Raw genomic sequence first — 17991 nt, forward strand, 5'->3', positions numbered from 1 at the left:
ATTTCATTTTACCCCACTCAGAATAGCAAAGATAAAAAAAAAATCAAACAAACAATAAATGCTGGCAAGGATGTAAAGAAAGGGGAACTCTTTTTTTTTTTTTTTAAATTCTATTATTTTTATATGTATTCATGTATTGCCTGCATGTTAAGTAAGTGCACCCATGTCGTGTAATGCCCACGGAGGTCAGAAGAGGCTGTCAGATCCCCTGGGGCTGGAGTTATGGACAGTTGTTAGCTGCCATATGTGTGCTGAGAATCAAACCCAGGTCCTCTGTAAGAGCAACCAGTGCTCTTAACCACTGAACCATCTCTCCAGCCTGACTTCCGAGTCTTTCAAATAAGATGGGTGGTAAAGAACAATAGTAAGGATTTGTTTTGTTCTCTTTTAAAAATGAGACTAACTATAAAATAGACTTGCGTAGCTTTCTTTTTTTATGTTTTAATAGTTTTATTCGGCAAAGAGAAGCCTAAGAACTTTTTTAAAAAACATTTCCAGAGGGAACACTTTTTACCATAAAATAAACTGTGCAATTTGGGAGGACAAAATAGAAAAGTGTATTTTTAGACTCTGCCAATCTTAGAATTAGTACAAAAAAGATAACTTGTTCAAGTGTTTTAAAAATGAAAAAACCAGTTATGAGTGTTTTGTCTGCATGTATGCAAGTGCACTACATGTATGCAGTGCCTGTGGAACCAAAGGAGGGCATCAGACCCCTGGTACTAGAGTTACAAATAGTTGTTAGCTGCCATATGAGTGCTGGGATTCGAACCCAGGTCTTCTGCAAGAACCAGTGTTTTTAACTGCTGAGCCATCTCTCCAGTCCCAAGAAAGGGGAACTCTTATCCGTTCTTGGTGGGAGTGAAAACTGGTACAGCCACTATGGGTATCAGTGTGGAGATCTCTTGTGGTGGTTTGAATGAAAATGTCCCCCCATAGGCTGCAGAGTGTATATCCCTGAATAGGATACCTATGTCAAACTTCTGCCTCCCAAGGCTCAGGGATCATTGTAGAAGAGGGGGCAGAAAGGTTTTAAGAGCCAGATGGGATGGATGACCACAAGAAACAGAGTTTTCCAGACAGCTGGTTATTTACTCATATGAACTCATAGAAATGGTGACAGCATGCACAAGTCCCATGCAAGTTCAAACCAGACAAAATCCCAGCACAGACATGGGGAAATGGGTAAGAAACCCTAACCCGGCCTAAGGAACTTTTGGCAACTGACAGCTGCTTGGAGGAGGGAAAGACAGCCTCTTCTAAGGATGGGACTCGATCTTTGGGTAGCTGCTTAGAGCTCAGCAGACCGCCAGAGAGTACAGGATTCTGGGGGCCTGAGAACCCATGGGACAGCCTGACAGCCCCCGGATCCTGCCTCCATGTGGTGGTCCTTTTAATAAGATGATGATATACAGCAGTCCCTTCTGCACGAAAAAACTACCATCATCACAACTTCGGCTGAGCCTGATCACTAAACATAGTCACAATTGGGCTTGTTGAGGGTTGTGTTCATTCACTAAAGGAGTGCCATGCAGGGTCACTGGACCCTCACCTGAATATCCAGCTACTCTTTCTAGCCACTCTTTTAGCCAACTAGTCCAGCCTTGGAAGACAAAAGAAAAATGAGGAAGAACCCAATAGAGGGATGCTTTTGGAAGCCCTTGTCAAGAAACTCCAATGGACTCTCATATGAACATTTGAAAAATGCCCTGTTCTTTTTTCTAGTTCCCTGTCTAGAACTTGTAATGCCAGTTACTCTTACCTTTACTTCACATCTCCTATTCCTGATTCAAAGACTTTCTTTTCCTCCTTGAGATAAGAGTTATGCAACTTGGAAGCCTTTTAAATAGACCCACTGAAGGGGTACTCCAACTGCCTCACCCTGTGTCCCTGTTCAGCATGGTATGGAAGAAGCCAGAGTGGTCGGTGTCCCTATTCCCTATTGGCAATTTGGATAACCCCTTCAGAGGATGGTGTGATAAGAATAGGAGGTAGGAACTGGCTAGGCAGTTAGGGTAAAAAGACCCCAAAGAAATATAGCCAGTTTCTTGGCTAAAAGTCAAAATGTCCTTGGGCCTGTTAGCAACATACTCTGTTCCAAAGCCAAAAATGTCAAAAGTATTTGGGAGGTTGTACCTAATCCTTAAAAGATTTTAGGGTTACCTCTTCGGGGGGGGAATGTTGGAGGGGAGTGGGCATGGATTTGATCAAAACAACTTATATGCGTGTATGAAATTCTTAATAAAGTTTTTGTAAAAATTTAAAAAAAAAAGGATGGGACTCGGTAGATTAACCAAATTCCAGTGGATGGACCCACACTGAAGGACAATTGGGGTCACAAATTAGACTTTATAGTTCTTATTATATATAATAGAGTACATCAAATTGGGCGGGGGGAGCACAATAATGGGAGGTACAGTGACTCTAAATAGCATCAAATTATACTGTATGAAAACTGCAAAAATTCAATAAAAATGTTTAAAAATATGAGTATAATGAAAAATTATACCCATTAATTAACCTAACAGTCTAATAGTATAGTGAAATAGGCCTATAATCCCAATATTCAGAAGGCTAGCCTGGGTTATACAATGAAACCCTGTCTCAAAGAAAAACAAACAAAAGTAATTGATACTTGATAATATATGTTTAAAAAAAAAACGTGAAAAATCCAAATCTAAAGCCCATTATTAGGAGATGTTTACCAGCAAATCTAAATCTTATTTCAGTTTTTTTTTTGGGGGGGGGGGTGTCTTTTTGAGACATGTTCTCCCCGTAGCCCCAGCTGGCCTAGAATTCACAGAAATCCACCTGCCTCTGCCTCCAGAATGCTGGGATTAAAGGCATGTGCCACCACACCCGGCCTATTTCAGTTTTATATATTCGGTTTCATATAAAATTAGCTGGGCTCTTTGGCCCACAAAGAATCATTCTTTAGAATATGCCAAGAAACATTTTATACTCCCACTAAGTATACTATGCTGATGTATTCACTTGACTACCTCTATTAGTTTACTATTCTAATCACAAAACTACAGTACTTTCTCTAAATTACAAAATCAACAGTACCATATTAACTAACTTCCAACTTGCAGTGGTGCAAAAGCAGAGCCACACAACCAGAGCTTTCCCTCTCAATGGAGGATTCAATGAGTTACATGAGACACTCGGTACTTCATGACAAATTAGACTTTGAGTTAGAATATTTCACCCAACTGCAAGCTAATGTATTAACTGCGTTACTAAGTAATCATGTGAGCACATTTAAGGTAAGCTAGGCTGAGTTCTAAGGATATCAGGTTATAAGCCTATTGTAAAGAAATACCTGTATTAAATATATATAATAATTTTCAAGAAATTTCTTTCAGTTCAAAGGTAAGATCACATTCTCATAAGTTTTTGCTCTGATATAATCAGGAAGTCAAACCTTATAAGATCATTCTAATTTAAGTTTGGGTCATTCTCAATCAGGATGGCAGGGTAAGATTTAGACTTACCTTGAGAAGTTCAATGAGCCTGCATAATGCCTTAACTGAGGTTTTGGTCATTGGCTTTTGCATGGACATGTAGAGATTCATTGTGGTTTTAATAATGGTACTAATACTATATGCATATAAGAAGCCCTGCAAAAGAAAATAAACAGTAAGAAAAGATTCCATTAAGACTTTATTCTTGTGGCTAGAGAGACGGCTCAATGTTTAAGAGCACTGGCTGTTCTTGCAGAGGACCTGGGTTTAATTTCCAGCATCCATATGGTAGCTAACAATAACTCCAGTTCTAGAGGATCTGACACCCTCTTCTGGCCTTCACAGGCATTGCATGCATGGGTGTATTTACATACATGCAGGCAATATGCTCATACACATAAAATTAAAATAAATTTTTTGAAAATTAATAAAAGACTTTCTTCTCTGTAAGTTATTCCTCAACTTGTCAATATTTCTAAAGTGTCTTTTAAAACCAACTCTTAAGAGTTAGAAATATTCTTCCTAACGAAATTCTACACTGAGTTTCAAAGCAGCTCTTAAATGTGTATTGAAGATTATCAAATACTAGAAATTTACACTGTTGGTATTATAGTGAATACCAGTTTTTTTAAAAAAGACACACATGCAAAAAAAAAAAAAATTTCAGAGAAATGGTGTATATGTCAGGGAAACACTCATTTATCCTAATCTTACCTGCCAGGGAGAGAACAGACTTCAGTTTGCTAACATTCAGCAAGAGAGCAGAGCTGAGGACTAAGGAGCTAGAAACTGACAACCAAGGAAAAAGAACTGTTTCCTGACCAACACAGACACACAAAGGAAGTTCTGAGCACCAAGCCAAACCCTCCTCTCCTCTTTGCCTAGACCAAGCCCCACAGTCCATCTATGCTCTGTCTCCACTAAGCAGGCCTTTTCTCCATCTATCCCAGTAAGAACAGAATCTCTCCTCCCCTTCTATTTAAAAAAGAAGTACATGGGTATTTTGAAGTTTACATTTTTTTAGTGCTGCTGGACATGGTAGCGTGCACTTTTAATTCTAGTACTTGGGAGGCAGAGGCAGGTGGATCTCTGTGAGTTCGAGGTCAGCCTGGTCTACACAGTGAGTGAGTTCCCAGGCCAGCTGGGCTACTGGAAGACCCTGTCTCAAAAACAACAAAATAAGAAAACAAAATTGTTTTAATGCTACTAACTCAGTGAAGAGTAGATAAGAAGACGGGGGACAGGGAAACATTACATATATATTTTCTAAACTGAGGTATATGTGTGTATCTGTGTGTTATGCATGCCGTGTGGGGGGCTGCCCACGGAAGACAGAAGGAGGCATCAGATCCTCTGGACCTGGAGTTATAGGCAGTTGTGAGCCACTGCCTATATATAATGTGAGTCTGGAATCTGATCTCAGGTCCTATGGAAGAGCATCCAGTGCTCTTAACCACTGAGCGATCTCTCTAGACCCTCATGTATTTTTCACTTAAACCTCAGAACATTTAAAACTCCCTATTTTCTTAATCAGAAAACAACGGAAAAAAGAATTCTTTGAGTTTGTAAAGATTCATAAAGTTGTACCATGTAGAGATGAGCCTAAATACTACAATTACAGACACATTCAAGGACACAGGGCAGAAATTCCATGCCAATATTTGGCAGTGTTTTTCTCCTGTCTTATCATCTGTGAGAAAGTAGTATCCCAGTAGGAACTATCGCTAACTAAAGGAATAATACCCAGCATGTAAGTTCCCATGAACCAGTAATAGCTGTGCTGAAGAGATGTGCTCAATTAAGAAAATGAAGAACTCATTATTGATTTGTATTTATTGACCCATTCCTAAATTATAAAATAACTAAACTTGATCATGTTGTATACTTTTCACTTGTTGTTGTACAGTATGTGTTATTTTGTTATGAATATATATGCATTAGAGAAAAAAAAAAAGAAAGAAAATGAAAAGCTGCAAAGATGGCAGTGTCCTAGTGGCAGGAATTAAAGCTCAGGGCACATACTCAGAAAGAGCCACAAGTCTTTCCTGTCAGCTACAGGACTATGGCAGCAGCCTGTTTCTCAGTGTAGCACTGGGAAGAGCTACAAAGCAGAGGAAGAAGCAGCGAGGATCAGTGCAGGCAGGAAAAGCCCCTCTTTATCTTGGAGGTACAGACTTCCTGGTCCCATACCATCCTATTCACCCTTTCCTTTAATGACAGAATAAATGATGTGGGTGATCTTTCCTGCTGAGAACAATTAGAAAAGCTAGGTGAAACACATCCAACGTCTCATGGAAAACATCAAAGAGCTTTAAAGAAATACGAAGCAGGTGGTCAAGATCTGAGCAGAGACAGAAACCTAGAGCAGTGAGCACTTGGAGCACTTAGAGCACTTGGAGCTTGCCAGAACCTCTCTGGAACACCTGCCTTAGGAGGCGTGTGTTAAGAAAAAAACATTATTTTTGACAATGTTTCACAGGGAAGGAGGGTGGAAACGGGTTTGTGGCCCTTGAAGACAGCACAGGATTCTACTAATAAGCCACCTAAGCTCTGGGTTAAAACCCTGAAAGAATGCCAGGTGTAGTGGCATAGACCTTTAATCCCAGCACTCAGGGAGGCAGAAGAAGGTGGATCTCTCTGAGCTCAAGGCCAGTCTTGTCTCCACAGCGAATCCAGGCCATCTGTGGCTTCAGGGAGACCCTGTCTCAAAAAGACCAAAAAAACAAAACAAAAAACCCCTGAAAGATAACCAGGCATGGTGGCACACGCCTTTAATCTCAGCACATGGGAGGCAGAGGCAGCAGCTCTCTGTAAGATCGAGGCCAGCCTAGTCTACATAGCAAGTTCCAGGCTGCCTGGGGCAACAAGGAGACTCTGTCTCAAAACTGACCTTTTTCTTTCAAAAAGTAAAAAAACCTAAAAGATTATTCTTCCCTCTCTCCCCACCTCCAAAAAATAGGAGTGAACTAGAAAAAAAATAGCTATCATATCTTAACCCACAACTGGGCTGTGATCCCGGATGGTAATTATCCTTGACTAATGCTAGACTGGGTTCCTTAGGTGGGATAAAATTGCTAAGCTACACTGGAATTGGAAGAATGAATGATGCATCTTAAAATCTCCAAAGTGAACACAAACAGTAAAATAATCCAGAATTAGTCAACTAATACAGGAAGAGAAATAAAATGACAAAAAATAATTCTAAAGAGTAAAAATAAAAAGGGGGCATAGAATAGCAGTAAACGAATAGGAATCAAGTAGTCCGGTGGCAGTATGAGATGGATCAGTGATGACACATGAAAAATGGTGCAACATGCAACAGAAAGACAAAGATGGGGGCTAAGGAGATGGCTCGGTGGGTAAAGTGCTTGCCACGCAAGTACAGAGACCCAAGTTCAGAGCCCCAGCACCCATGTGAAAGGCCAAGTGTGGGCCAGTGCCAGTGGCCCCAGCACTGAGGAGCAGAGCCAGGTGGCTCCCAAGGGGTTCGCCAGTCAGCCAATCTGGCTGAGACAACAAGCTCCAGGTTCAGTGAGATGACACTTCAAATAATAAGCTGGAAAAGCTGGGTGTGGTAGCCATGCCTTTAGACCCAGCACTCAGGAGACAGAGGCAGAGGCAGGCTGATCTCTCTGAGTTCAAGGACAGCCTGATCTACATAGTGAGTTCCAAGCCAGCTGCAGCTACAGGGAGACCCTGTTTCAAAAAGACCAAGAGAAAAAAAAAAGAAAGAAATAATAAGCAGCCAGAGAAGTAAATGAAGAAGATACCTAATGTCAAGCTCTGGCCTCCACACATGCCCAGAGATGAACACACCCCCATATACACATGCACATGTCTATGCACATACACATACATGCACGCACAAACCATATTACAGAAAAATATATGTTCCTTACAGGCAGAAGTCAGAAAGGCTACACATATAATGATCATATCAAAAAAGATAAATTATATAGACATTAGCTCAAAGAAAAGTAGTATGTCTATATTAACATCATATACAAGTGATCTCCAATAAAAAGCATTACTAAAAAAAAACTTATACTTTTCTTTCTGGTGGGGGAGAGAGTAGTGGAGCTGGGGGTTAAACTCAAGGCCTCACACATGCTAAGTATACGCATGCTCTATCTAGCACTAAACTACATTCTCAGCTCCCAAATAGAAATTCTCAGTAAGCTCAATTCACTAGGAAGATAATTCTAAGCAGGCTGTACATAGTATCACATAGTATCAAAATGTAGAAAAACCTGACAGAACAATAAAGGCATTCTTTATAGACAAATCCACAAAAATGATGGGAGTCTCACCAAACTCTCAGTAATTTAAAAGAATAGAAGTCAACTCATTCATAAACAACCATCTTGCCATGTACCAAACACAACTGATGATGCACAGTATACACTCTTCTCAAGTGCACATAGAACACTTAGGAAAGCTGAGCACGAGCCAGACCTGTGCCAGTTTCAAAACAGTGAAATTATCTTATTACTGCTATAAAATCAATAATAAAAAGATAAAGTAGGGGCTGGCGAGGTGGCTCAGCAGGTAAGTGCACTTGTTACCAAGCTTGGGAGCCTAAGTTCAACCCCTGGGATCCATATGGTGGAAGCAGAGAACCAGATCCCACAAGTTGTCCTTGACCTCCACACACGTCGTGGCATGTGCATGCTCATACATACAAACACACACACATACACACACACACACACAAATAAAATAAAATAATTTTTTCACTTGCCACTAAGCCCGACAACCTGAGTTGATCCCCAGGACTCACAGTGTGGAAAGAATCAACTCCCATACAAGTCATCCTCTGACTTGCACATTCGCACCCACACATAGAAACACACACACACACACACACACACACACACACACACACACACACACACAGAGTTTTTTTTTTTTTTAAAAAAAAGATGATGAGCCGGGTGTGGTGGTGCACGCCTTTAATCCCAGCACTCAGGAGGCAGAGGCAGGCAGATCTCTGTGAGTTCAAGGCCAGCCTGGTCTACAAAAAAAGAGTTTTTTTTTTTTAATGTAAAAATGTCTAAGATCTAAGTCGCAATAAGATTTTTTGAAAGTATTTTGAGGCAAATGATAATGAAAATACATCGTACCAAAACTTACAGGATACAGATAAAGTCCTGCTTAAAGGACTTTGAATGGGTACACAGAAACCTAAATAAGTCATACAAATTCAAACATAAGCAAATCAGTTTGTCTTAAATATAAAAATATACAATTTCCCAGTTCTGTACAAGTGTAATTTTTGTAAAGTAACAAAGAAATTGCACCCAAAATATTCTAAATAAGAAAATGCAACTACCTGTATAAAAACATTGCATCTATTGGTGAGGTCTTCAGCAAATTTATCCATTCTCTGCTCTTTAGATAAAACAGATTCCATTTTCATCATCCACGAGCTCACAAAGACATAGTAAGACTGTACATCTCTGAAGCAAAGCATTGAGGTTACTCAGCACAGAAAATAATATCTCCATTTCTTCATAGAGAAAGTAATAAAATATTTCCTTCCAGCAGTAATTTCACTTTTTTGGCTTTCAAGAGATCATATATATATATATATGTATATAAGTTACTCATCCAATAAGTACCATACAAGCCAGGCACTGCTTCTAGTACTGAGAACAAAACAAGATGCAAAGCCTTGGCCCCATGAAGCTTACATTCTAGAAAGGAGAGTTGTATAATAAAGCAATAACTAAAGTCATAATAATTAAAAGACATCAGATGATACATGATATGATGGGGAAAAGCAGGGAAAGAGATAGTGGCTGGGATAGAGTTGTAATTTTAAATAGGATCATCAGAGTACGTTCATTATATAGGTAATTTTGAGGCATGCTTTAAACCAGATTACTGAGTAGTATGCACAAAGCAGAATTTAAGGAAAAGCCCTAAAACTTTGGGAAATGTGTCTGGCATGTTTGGCTGGTAACAAAAACTCCTTGGAAATTTTCAAATTATTACGGGTTACTTTTCAAAACAAGGGTTTGATTTTTTTTTTCTCTTGGTGCTAGATTTGAACTCTAGGCCTCAAGTGTGCTAAGTCATGTGGTTCTACTGAGCTATGTCCTCAGCCTCTCAAATGGTTTTTATTCTTATTTATTTTTTAAAAATATTTTACTTTTTTTTTTTTTTAAATTTTATGTGTATGAGTGTGTTATCTGCCTGTGTGTAAGTACACGCATATTGTGTAATGCCCGCAGAGATCAGAAAAGGACACTATATCCCCTGGAACTGGAGTTATGGATGGTTGTTAGCCACTATGCGTGCGCTGGAAGCCAAATCTGGGTCCTCTGCAAGAACAGTAAGTGCTCCTAACCACTGAGCCATCTCTCCAGCCCCAAAATAAAATAAATTTTATTTTTTTAAAAAAAGAGTGGAAGCAGCCATAAACTGAATTTGAAAGTTAGCAATGACTGGGTGTGGTGGTGCACACCTTTAATTCCAGCACTCAGGAGGCAGAGGCAGACTGATCTCTGTGAAATCAAGACCAGCCTGGTATACAGAGCAAGTTCCAGGTGAGCTGGGGCTACAGGAAGACCCTATCTCAAAAAACCAAACCAAACCAAACCCCAAAAGTTAACAATGAATAAATGCCATCCACTGTTCTATGCACTTTACACAAATTAGCTCATGTGACCCTAAAACTAACCTTAGGAGCCATTTGAAAACCCAGGCCTTCTATGTAACCAGGCCCAAAGCAGAGAGGACTAAGAGCAAGTGTGTAAGTGTACTTGTGTCATGCAATGCCAACATAGGTCAGAAGATGGTGTCAAAGAATCCTAAGAGGCCGTGTTGGGGATTTCCCATATCCCAAGTATATGTCTCCTCCTCCTTCGTGTAACACAGGCCCAATTATGTCCCATCATCAGTTTGGTGGTAAGACATATCAATAGCACAAGGCCAATGACAGAATCCTGTATCACCCCACTTAAACTTCATCCAGGTTAATGTGATTTTAGTCATGTACTCAAGCAAGAATGGACAGTGCATTAACTACTGAAGCTTATCAATGGAACACTAGGGCTTTTTCAATGTTTAACACTATTTTATGCATGACTGACAATTTACACAATAAAAAAAATTTTTAAGGGCTGGGAGGCAGGCATGGTGGTGCATACCTTTAATTCCAACACTCAAGAGGCACAAGCAGGCAGATCTCTGTGAGATCAAGGCCAGCCTGGTCTACATAGGTTCCAGGCCATCTGGGGCTACAGGAAGACCCTGCCTCAAAAAACAAAACAGAAAACAAAAATAACAACAAGGGTTGGGGCATAGCTCAGTGATAAGAGCACTTGCCTAATACTGCATGAGGCCCTGGGTCCAATACTCAGTACCACAAAATAAGTAAACAAACATCAGAAGAAACAAAAATTAAGTGTATTTTTGGAAGTAGGACTAAATACAGGGAAGAAGTGGACTAAGGAAAATTACTTCTAAGTCTCAGCTTTTGGGACTTTTAAAATATGTAAACACATTACCAATATAAATGTAAAGCCTAAAAAAATGATTAATGAAAAAAGATCTGGCCTGGGAGATGCTTAGTGGTTAAAGCAGCACTTGCTGTCCAAGTATGAGGCCTAGAGCTCAGATCCACAGAACCCACATGGTGGAAAAAAACCAATCTCTGTAAGTTGTCCTCTGTCATTCACCCAGTACACACAAAATAAACATTATAAAAAAAAAAAAAAGGAAAGAAAATGAATCTGGAGATTGTTCAACCCTTTTCTGTTAATAAGTACACTGGATCTTCTAAGTCAAGCCCTTTCAGTATAAAATATCTAAATATTTCTTTACAGTTGTTTTTAAAAAAAAACTTACTTGGTAAGTGATTGAGCTTTCTGCTGCAGGAAAGTATCCCTGTGTATTTTAATGGCTTGAAGACTTTTTCTGTCTAGAAGTTTGGCAGCTGCTGGTATTTTATGAATCAGAAAATTATCAGGAAACCAAATAATATTAGCAGTTAGAGTAATAGCTGGCACCTGAAATAAAGGTAGTAGAGAAAAATCATCGACTAGAGGCTCAACACTACGGGGTTAATAGTTCTATAATCAACACAGAAGACAATTCAACACAAGAAAAAATAACCATGAAAAACTCAGTATATTATGTGGTAAATATATCGTGCACACACCCCCAGTATGTTATTATGGAAAGAAGGAAAGCATTTCTATAGTTGGTGTTGAACATAGCAATTTTATTCTGCCTAAATATCAATACACCCACATACATACTTTACAACAAATAATATACACAAGAAGCAAACTGAGGGGGTGGAGAGATGGCTCAGCAGATAACAGCACTGGCTGATCTTGCAGAGGACCCAGGTTCGACTCCCAGCACCCACATGGCAGCTAACAACCATCCATAACTCCAGCTCCAGGGGATCCAACACCCTCTTTTGACCTCTTCTGGCTTTGCATGACATGGGCACATCTACCTACATGCAGGTAATACACTCACACATACACTAATTTTTTTTTTTTTTTAAGTAAACTGAAACTTGAATTTTTCAGGGCTTTACTGTCACTTGATATTTGTGGGGGAAAAAAAAAAAAAAAAAAAAAAAAACCAGAAGGAAAAAACGTAAAATAGCTAAGGCCTCATGGTCTGCTATTATTTGAGAGCACTATACACAAAGCAAATTTCCAATTCTGAAACCAAGTGTCACATCATGGAAACACCAAAGATAAAAACAATATTTTAAATTTTTTCTATTTAATATTGGGAATGAGTGGTAAAAAGAAAAGGAAAAAGCAAAAGAAAGAAGTGGAGAAAGGCAGTGTCAGCAGTACAAGCAGAAAGCTATGTAATCTGGGCCTGGTGGGGCAATCCTGAACTCAGCACTCGAGGCTGAGGCAGAGGATCAATGAGGCTGAAGCAGGCCTGCTTCAGAATAAGACTTTTGTCTCAGAAATAAACAAAAAGTTAAAGTATAAAAATCTGAAGAACATCTACCAATACATACATTCATATGAAATGGAATTAGTTTCATTTATAACATTACTTATTTCAAGAATTTTGCATTTTAAAATACTATCAAACTACTTTTATAAATAGTGAAACACATTTTAAATTTATTTCTGCATATGTATGTGTGTGTGGTGTGCATAAATGTCTGTTCACTTGTGTGGGGTGCACATGTAGGTGCAAGTACATGTGTGTATGAAGGCCTAAGGTTGACATCAGGCATCTTCACCAATTGTTCTCCATCCTATGTACTGAGGGCAGAGTTTCTCAAATGAACCCAGCACTCTCTGATACAGGCTAGTGTCACTAGGCAGCTAGTTCAGGGGTCTTGTCTCCCAGTTCCAGGTGATGGACTTACAGGAGGCAGGAGGGCCACCACACACACCCACAAGGCATCTACATGAGTTCTAGGGATCTGAACTCTAATCCTCACACTGTCATGGCAAGCACTTATCCACAATGCCATTTCTCCAACCCTATTTTTTTTTTTTTTTTACAGAACGTTACCTTCCATAAAAGGTAATTTTATTAAATTTTTTAGGCTAGCACTTTTAAATATCTAGTTTTATCAAAAAAATTTTGCCTCTAATCAAATTGAAAAATAAAAAGTTTCAAACTCTTACCTTCTTACAAATGTCCAATAAAGACTTGTAAAACTTTTTATCAACAGTTCTAAAAATTTGAAAGTGCAGAACAAAGAGCCCACAAATCCCAACATACTTGTCTCTCTGGTCAATTTCAGAAGGTTCACCTGATAAAGCAACAACATAAGAGAAAAACGGAACAAATGATAGTTAAAATTATGCTTTTAAGGAAATGCAAACTCTATAAACAAACTCAAACACGAAATTTACATACCAAGTTTGGCTTCCACATTTGCAAAAACTGAGCGAATACTATGTGCAAATTCTTCCGCAAAAGTGCTATTTTTTGAAACAGATACCCCACCATTGAGAGAATCAAACTGTTGTTCTATGCAGGCCTAAGTAGGAAACATTTGAAGAGAAATTCAGACTCTCAGATACTGACACACTATAAGGACCTAGGTAGTATGAAACACTTCTGCAGTCACCACTTTCATTTTACCAAAACTAAGTTTCCAGTTTTTCAATATCCAAACTCTTTTGATAAGAAAACATGTATGCAGGCTGAAGAGACAATGTGTCAGTGGTTACAAGCACTGGCTGCCCTTGCAGAGGACTTAGGTTTAGGTTCAACTCCCAGCATTCACATGGCAGCTAACAACCATCCTTAACTCCAGTTTCAGGGGATCCAATGCCCGCCTCTTTCTGGACTCTGCAAGCATTGCACAACATGGATACACTTACATACATGCAGGCAAAATACATCAAAAATAAAAATAAAATTTTTAAAAATGTCCAGGTACTTACATAGTTGAGTGACAGTTATATGGCAATAAATCACCACCCAATGTCCAATTCTGAATGAAGTGCTATGAAGTGGAACTCAGAAAGTCAGGTGTGGTGGCACACACCATTTAAAATTAAAACAGGGCTCACATGGCAAAGGCAGCCTCTATGAGTTTAAAGCCACCCTGGCTACACAGCCGAGTTGCAAGCTAGCCAGTGCTACATAATGAGACCCTGTATCAAACAACCAAAACAAAACAGAGTGAAGCATAGAGCTGTACAGAAGACATTACTGCTGATAAACTAGGAAGCATTTTTTTAAAGAGTACATTTTAGGTTGCTTACAACCATTTTCTTTTTTAAAAATATTATTTTTATTTGTGTATGAGTGTACTGCCTGCATGCGTGTAAGTGCATACACGTCACGCAATGCCCATGGAGGTCAGAAGAAGGCATCAGATCCCCTGGAACTGGAGTTACAGACAGCTGTTAGCCACCATGTGGGTGTTGGGAATTGAACCCAGGTCCTCTGCACGAGCAGTCAGTGCTCTTAACCACTGAGTCATCTCTCCAGCCCCACAATAGTTTTCTTAACATTACTCTTTTTTATTTGCAAGATCCTACTCTGCAAGTCAGCTGTCCTCAAACTTATGATCATGCAGCCTGAGCGTCCCAAGTGCTGGGCTTACTGGCATAAACCACCATGCCCAGCAAATAGCATATTACAGTATATATATAAACATCCCCTGGGAAAAGAATAAGGCAAAATAACTGTCTTCTACATCTAATAGATTAGAACACAGATTTAAAAACAAGAGCTGGGATCAATCTATTAAAATTGTGATAATGTAAAATCATTTATATGATTTTCCCTGAGGCAGAATATAATACAGTTCTAGTAGACACTACCCAAATTAGTGCTGATTTTTCTGTGATGTCGGAAATGTACTGCTTCTATGCTGATTGTTATGCAGCAAGTGTGACTAAGGAACTGATATTTTATTTTGATTTTAGATCATCTGAATTCAGAAGGTATCCTACTATGCGCATTCAAACCATTCCCTAGGTGTAGGAAGAGTTAACATGCCTTTGTGTTGTTTGAGGGTTTCTGTTGTGTTGTTTTTCCTCACAGTTCTGGGGACTGAATCAAGAACTTTGCATATGATTACTACTGAACTACGTTCCTTGCTCTTCAGACTTGTCTTTTTTGAGACAGGGCCTCCTTGTAGCCTCAGTTAGCCTTGAACTCACTATGTAGACCAGGCTGGCCTTGAACGCACAAAGATCTACCAGCTCCTGCCTCCCAAGTGCTGGGATTGAAAGTATGTGCCACCAATCCTGGCTAGCCCTTCGGACTTTTCAAAAGTAATTTTAGAAATCAAAATCTAGAGCCTAATAACAAACATAATATTTAATGCAAAATATTTGGTCTTAAATCTTAAAATCCTTAGGGTTTTTTTTTTTTTTTTGGTTTGTTTTTGAGACAGGGTTTCATCTTATATAGCTCAAGCTGGCCTAAAATTCTCTTTTGTACCCCAGACTTGCCTTTATTGAACTTTTGATCCTTTTGCCTAAGCCTCCTGTGTGCTGGGATTACAAGCGTGTACAACCATGCTTGGCTCAGTTTTACCTTTTTACATAAATTAACTTAAAAACTCTCATCTCAAGTACAACCACTAAACTTTCCATTTATTTACTACTAGATACTAAGCTATATTTTAAGCACTTTCTAAAGAAAAAGAAATTCAACGGTACTCTATAAAAGTGTCCCACTATAATTCTGAGCCAGGTCAACAAATACTCGTCCCTATCATAGGCCAACACAGCTCTACCTACCTGGAATATCATTCCATCAAGTAACTGCCCTTCTAGCTTCAGCAAAAACTTTTCAAATGGCTTTAATTTTTCTTCCTGAATCCCGAATTTTGAAGGATTGTGATGGACAGACTTCAGTAACCTTGTAGAAAATTTAAAGATCTCAATCTGTTTAATATATTCTTAAAAGTTAAAATTTTTCCCAAGAAATCAAAATCTTTTATTTATCATTCTTACTTGGCTCTACACATTTGAAAATGTTATGAAACAATCCTAGCACAATTTTTTATGCTTCTCCTTATCACCTTAAATTCAGGTGCCTGGGGCTCTGGTCAGACCAAACATTTAGTTCACTGGTAGACTTTAAAAAGATTTAAAACCAGGGCATGTAATAAAATGAAACCACACTCAGGACAAAAACTTTCAGCTGAATAGAACCCAATGAAAAAACAAATCTTGGAGCTGGAAAGATGGCTCAGTGGTTAAGAGCACTGACTGCTCTTGCAGAGGACCCAGGTTCTACTCCCAGCACCCACAAGGCTGCTAAAAAACATCCCCAATTCCAGGTTCCTGGGGATCCAACACCCTCTTCTGACCTCCACGGGCACTGCATGACACAGGTGCACCTACACACATGCAGGCAATATACTCACACACATAAAAAAATAAAATATTTAAAAAAAAGAAAAAACAAATCTTGAGTCACCCTAAGACAGGCACATTAACATTTTGCAATGCTTTGAGAGTACTTTTAGCCCCATCACTCTCACAAAACCATCTAAAAGTAAATGGCACTGTCTTCATAAAAATACTGGACGTGGGGCCAGCAAGATGGCTCCAAAGGTAAAGGTGCCTGCCACCAAGCCTAATGACCTGAGTTCAATCCCTGGGACCCACATGGTAGAAGAGGAGAACCAACTCTGCCAGTTGACCACCACATGCATGCCATGGCACGTGTGTGTACACACAAACACACACATTAAATAAATAAATACATACATACATACATACATACATACATACACTTTAAATATATTGAACATAGTGGGGTTGGAAAAGATGACTCAGTGATTGCTGCACTTGCTAAGAACAGATTTCTGTTCCCAGAACATACATTGCACGGCTCACAACTGCCTTCAACTCCAGCTTCAGATATCTGATGCCCTCTTCTGGCCCATGTGTGCATACACAAATGCAAACTTACACACATCCACATAAATTAAATATAAATATTGGACATGAGCTCCCTTTAAGACAGAGCTTTAGGTCTTTTTTATTTTTAATATTTTATCATTTTTATTTTATGTATATTCATGTATTGTCTGCATGTAGGTAAGTGCACCCGTGTCATGCAATGACCACGGAGGTCAGAAGAGGTTGCCAGATCCCCTGGAACTGGAGTTACGGACAGTTGTTAGCTGCCATGTGGGTGCTGGGATTCGAACCCGGGTCTTCTGCAAGAACAGCCAGTGTTCTTAACCGCTGAGCCATCTCTCCAGCCCCAAGCTTTAGGTCTTTTAAACAATCTGAATTATTTATATTTGCTTAATTTCTACCAAGACTCATTACTTGTACAAAGTCAAAATATTAAAAATATTTTAGTTGGTGTACCTTTTGTACATAGTCCAGTGGTCTTTCAGTGTGATATGATTATCAATAATTTCATCCAGGGTAAGTAAAACTGTTAGCAGTTCTCCCAAGTGCTCATACATAGTCTGTTAAAAAACCTTTAATGATTATCATTTAGTCACTAGTTAGAAGTTTCATGTGAATTTTTAAAGTCAAACACATCTGAGTTAATTATTAAATTACTGAAAGGAAGGCGTCAAGCAGTTTATTAGCTACAGGTTTGATGGCTAGTCAAATGGCACTATCCTAAATAGGGAATATTTTGCCTAATATTTCTTCCTTAGTTCATTGCCACAGGAAATCTAAAGCAGGCCACAACTGAGACACAGTTCACAGCAAGGAATGCCTCCACTGCACAGATGACAGCAAATGAATGGGGCAGCCTTTCCACACTTCTGCCTCCCAATCACACAAATTCCAAAGTAAAACATGGTAAAAATCAGTTTTACAGGTCAAGAGAAATTAACTTTTACCTGAAAATGAACTCCAGTTGTCTCTATAATTTTGGGTGCAACCCTGTAATAAAATAACACCCAAGTTTTAAAAAAAAAAAAAAATCCTTATTGGTCACAGTTCATTTTTAATTCAAGAAATAAACACAGGAGCAAAAGCTCTCAGAATTTTAGCATGTATTTACCTTAAGACTGCAGTCACTAAAATTTAAGAAATCTAAGGAATTATGACCTATTTCATCTTCCCAAGAAGGA

The 17991-nt window shown here is 39.0% G+C and overlaps 1 protein-coding gene across 4 annotated transcripts in view; it reads right to left on the reverse strand.

Moving 5' to 3' along the window:
- The window catches only part of Washc4 (WASH complex subunit 4), a 73526-nt gene that overhangs the window by 44500 nt on the left and 11035 nt on the right, over positions 1-17991 (reverse strand). For 3 of the 4 annotated variants that reach the window (XM_008843134.3, XM_008843133.3, XM_029568317.1), the window contains 8 exons: positions 17758-17800; positions 17267-17370; positions 15677-15797; positions 13329-13452; positions 13094-13221; positions 11322-11482; positions 8800-8926; positions 3498-3623 (listed from right to left, as the gene is read on the reverse strand). In XM_008843134.3, coding sequence (XP_008841356.1) covers positions 3498-3623; positions 8800-8926; positions 11322-11482; positions 13094-13221; positions 13329-13452; positions 15677-15797; positions 17267-17370; positions 17758-17800 — 934 coding nt within the window. Of the gene's footprint in view, positions 1-3497; positions 3624-8799; positions 8927-11321; positions 11483-13093; positions 13222-13328; positions 13453-15676; positions 15798-17266; positions 17383-17757; positions 17801-17991 lie in introns of all 4 variants that reach the window. The other variant, XM_017800619.2, reaches the window with a different exon arrangement.

Source organism: Nannospalax galili, unplaced genomic scaffold (assembly GCF_000622305.1).
Source record: "Nannospalax galili isolate Female #2095 unplaced genomic scaffold, S.galili_v1.0 scaffold39, whole genome shotgun sequence".
Taxonomy (NCBI): Eukaryota; Metazoa; Chordata; class Mammalia; order Rodentia; family Spalacidae; genus Nannospalax; species Nannospalax galili.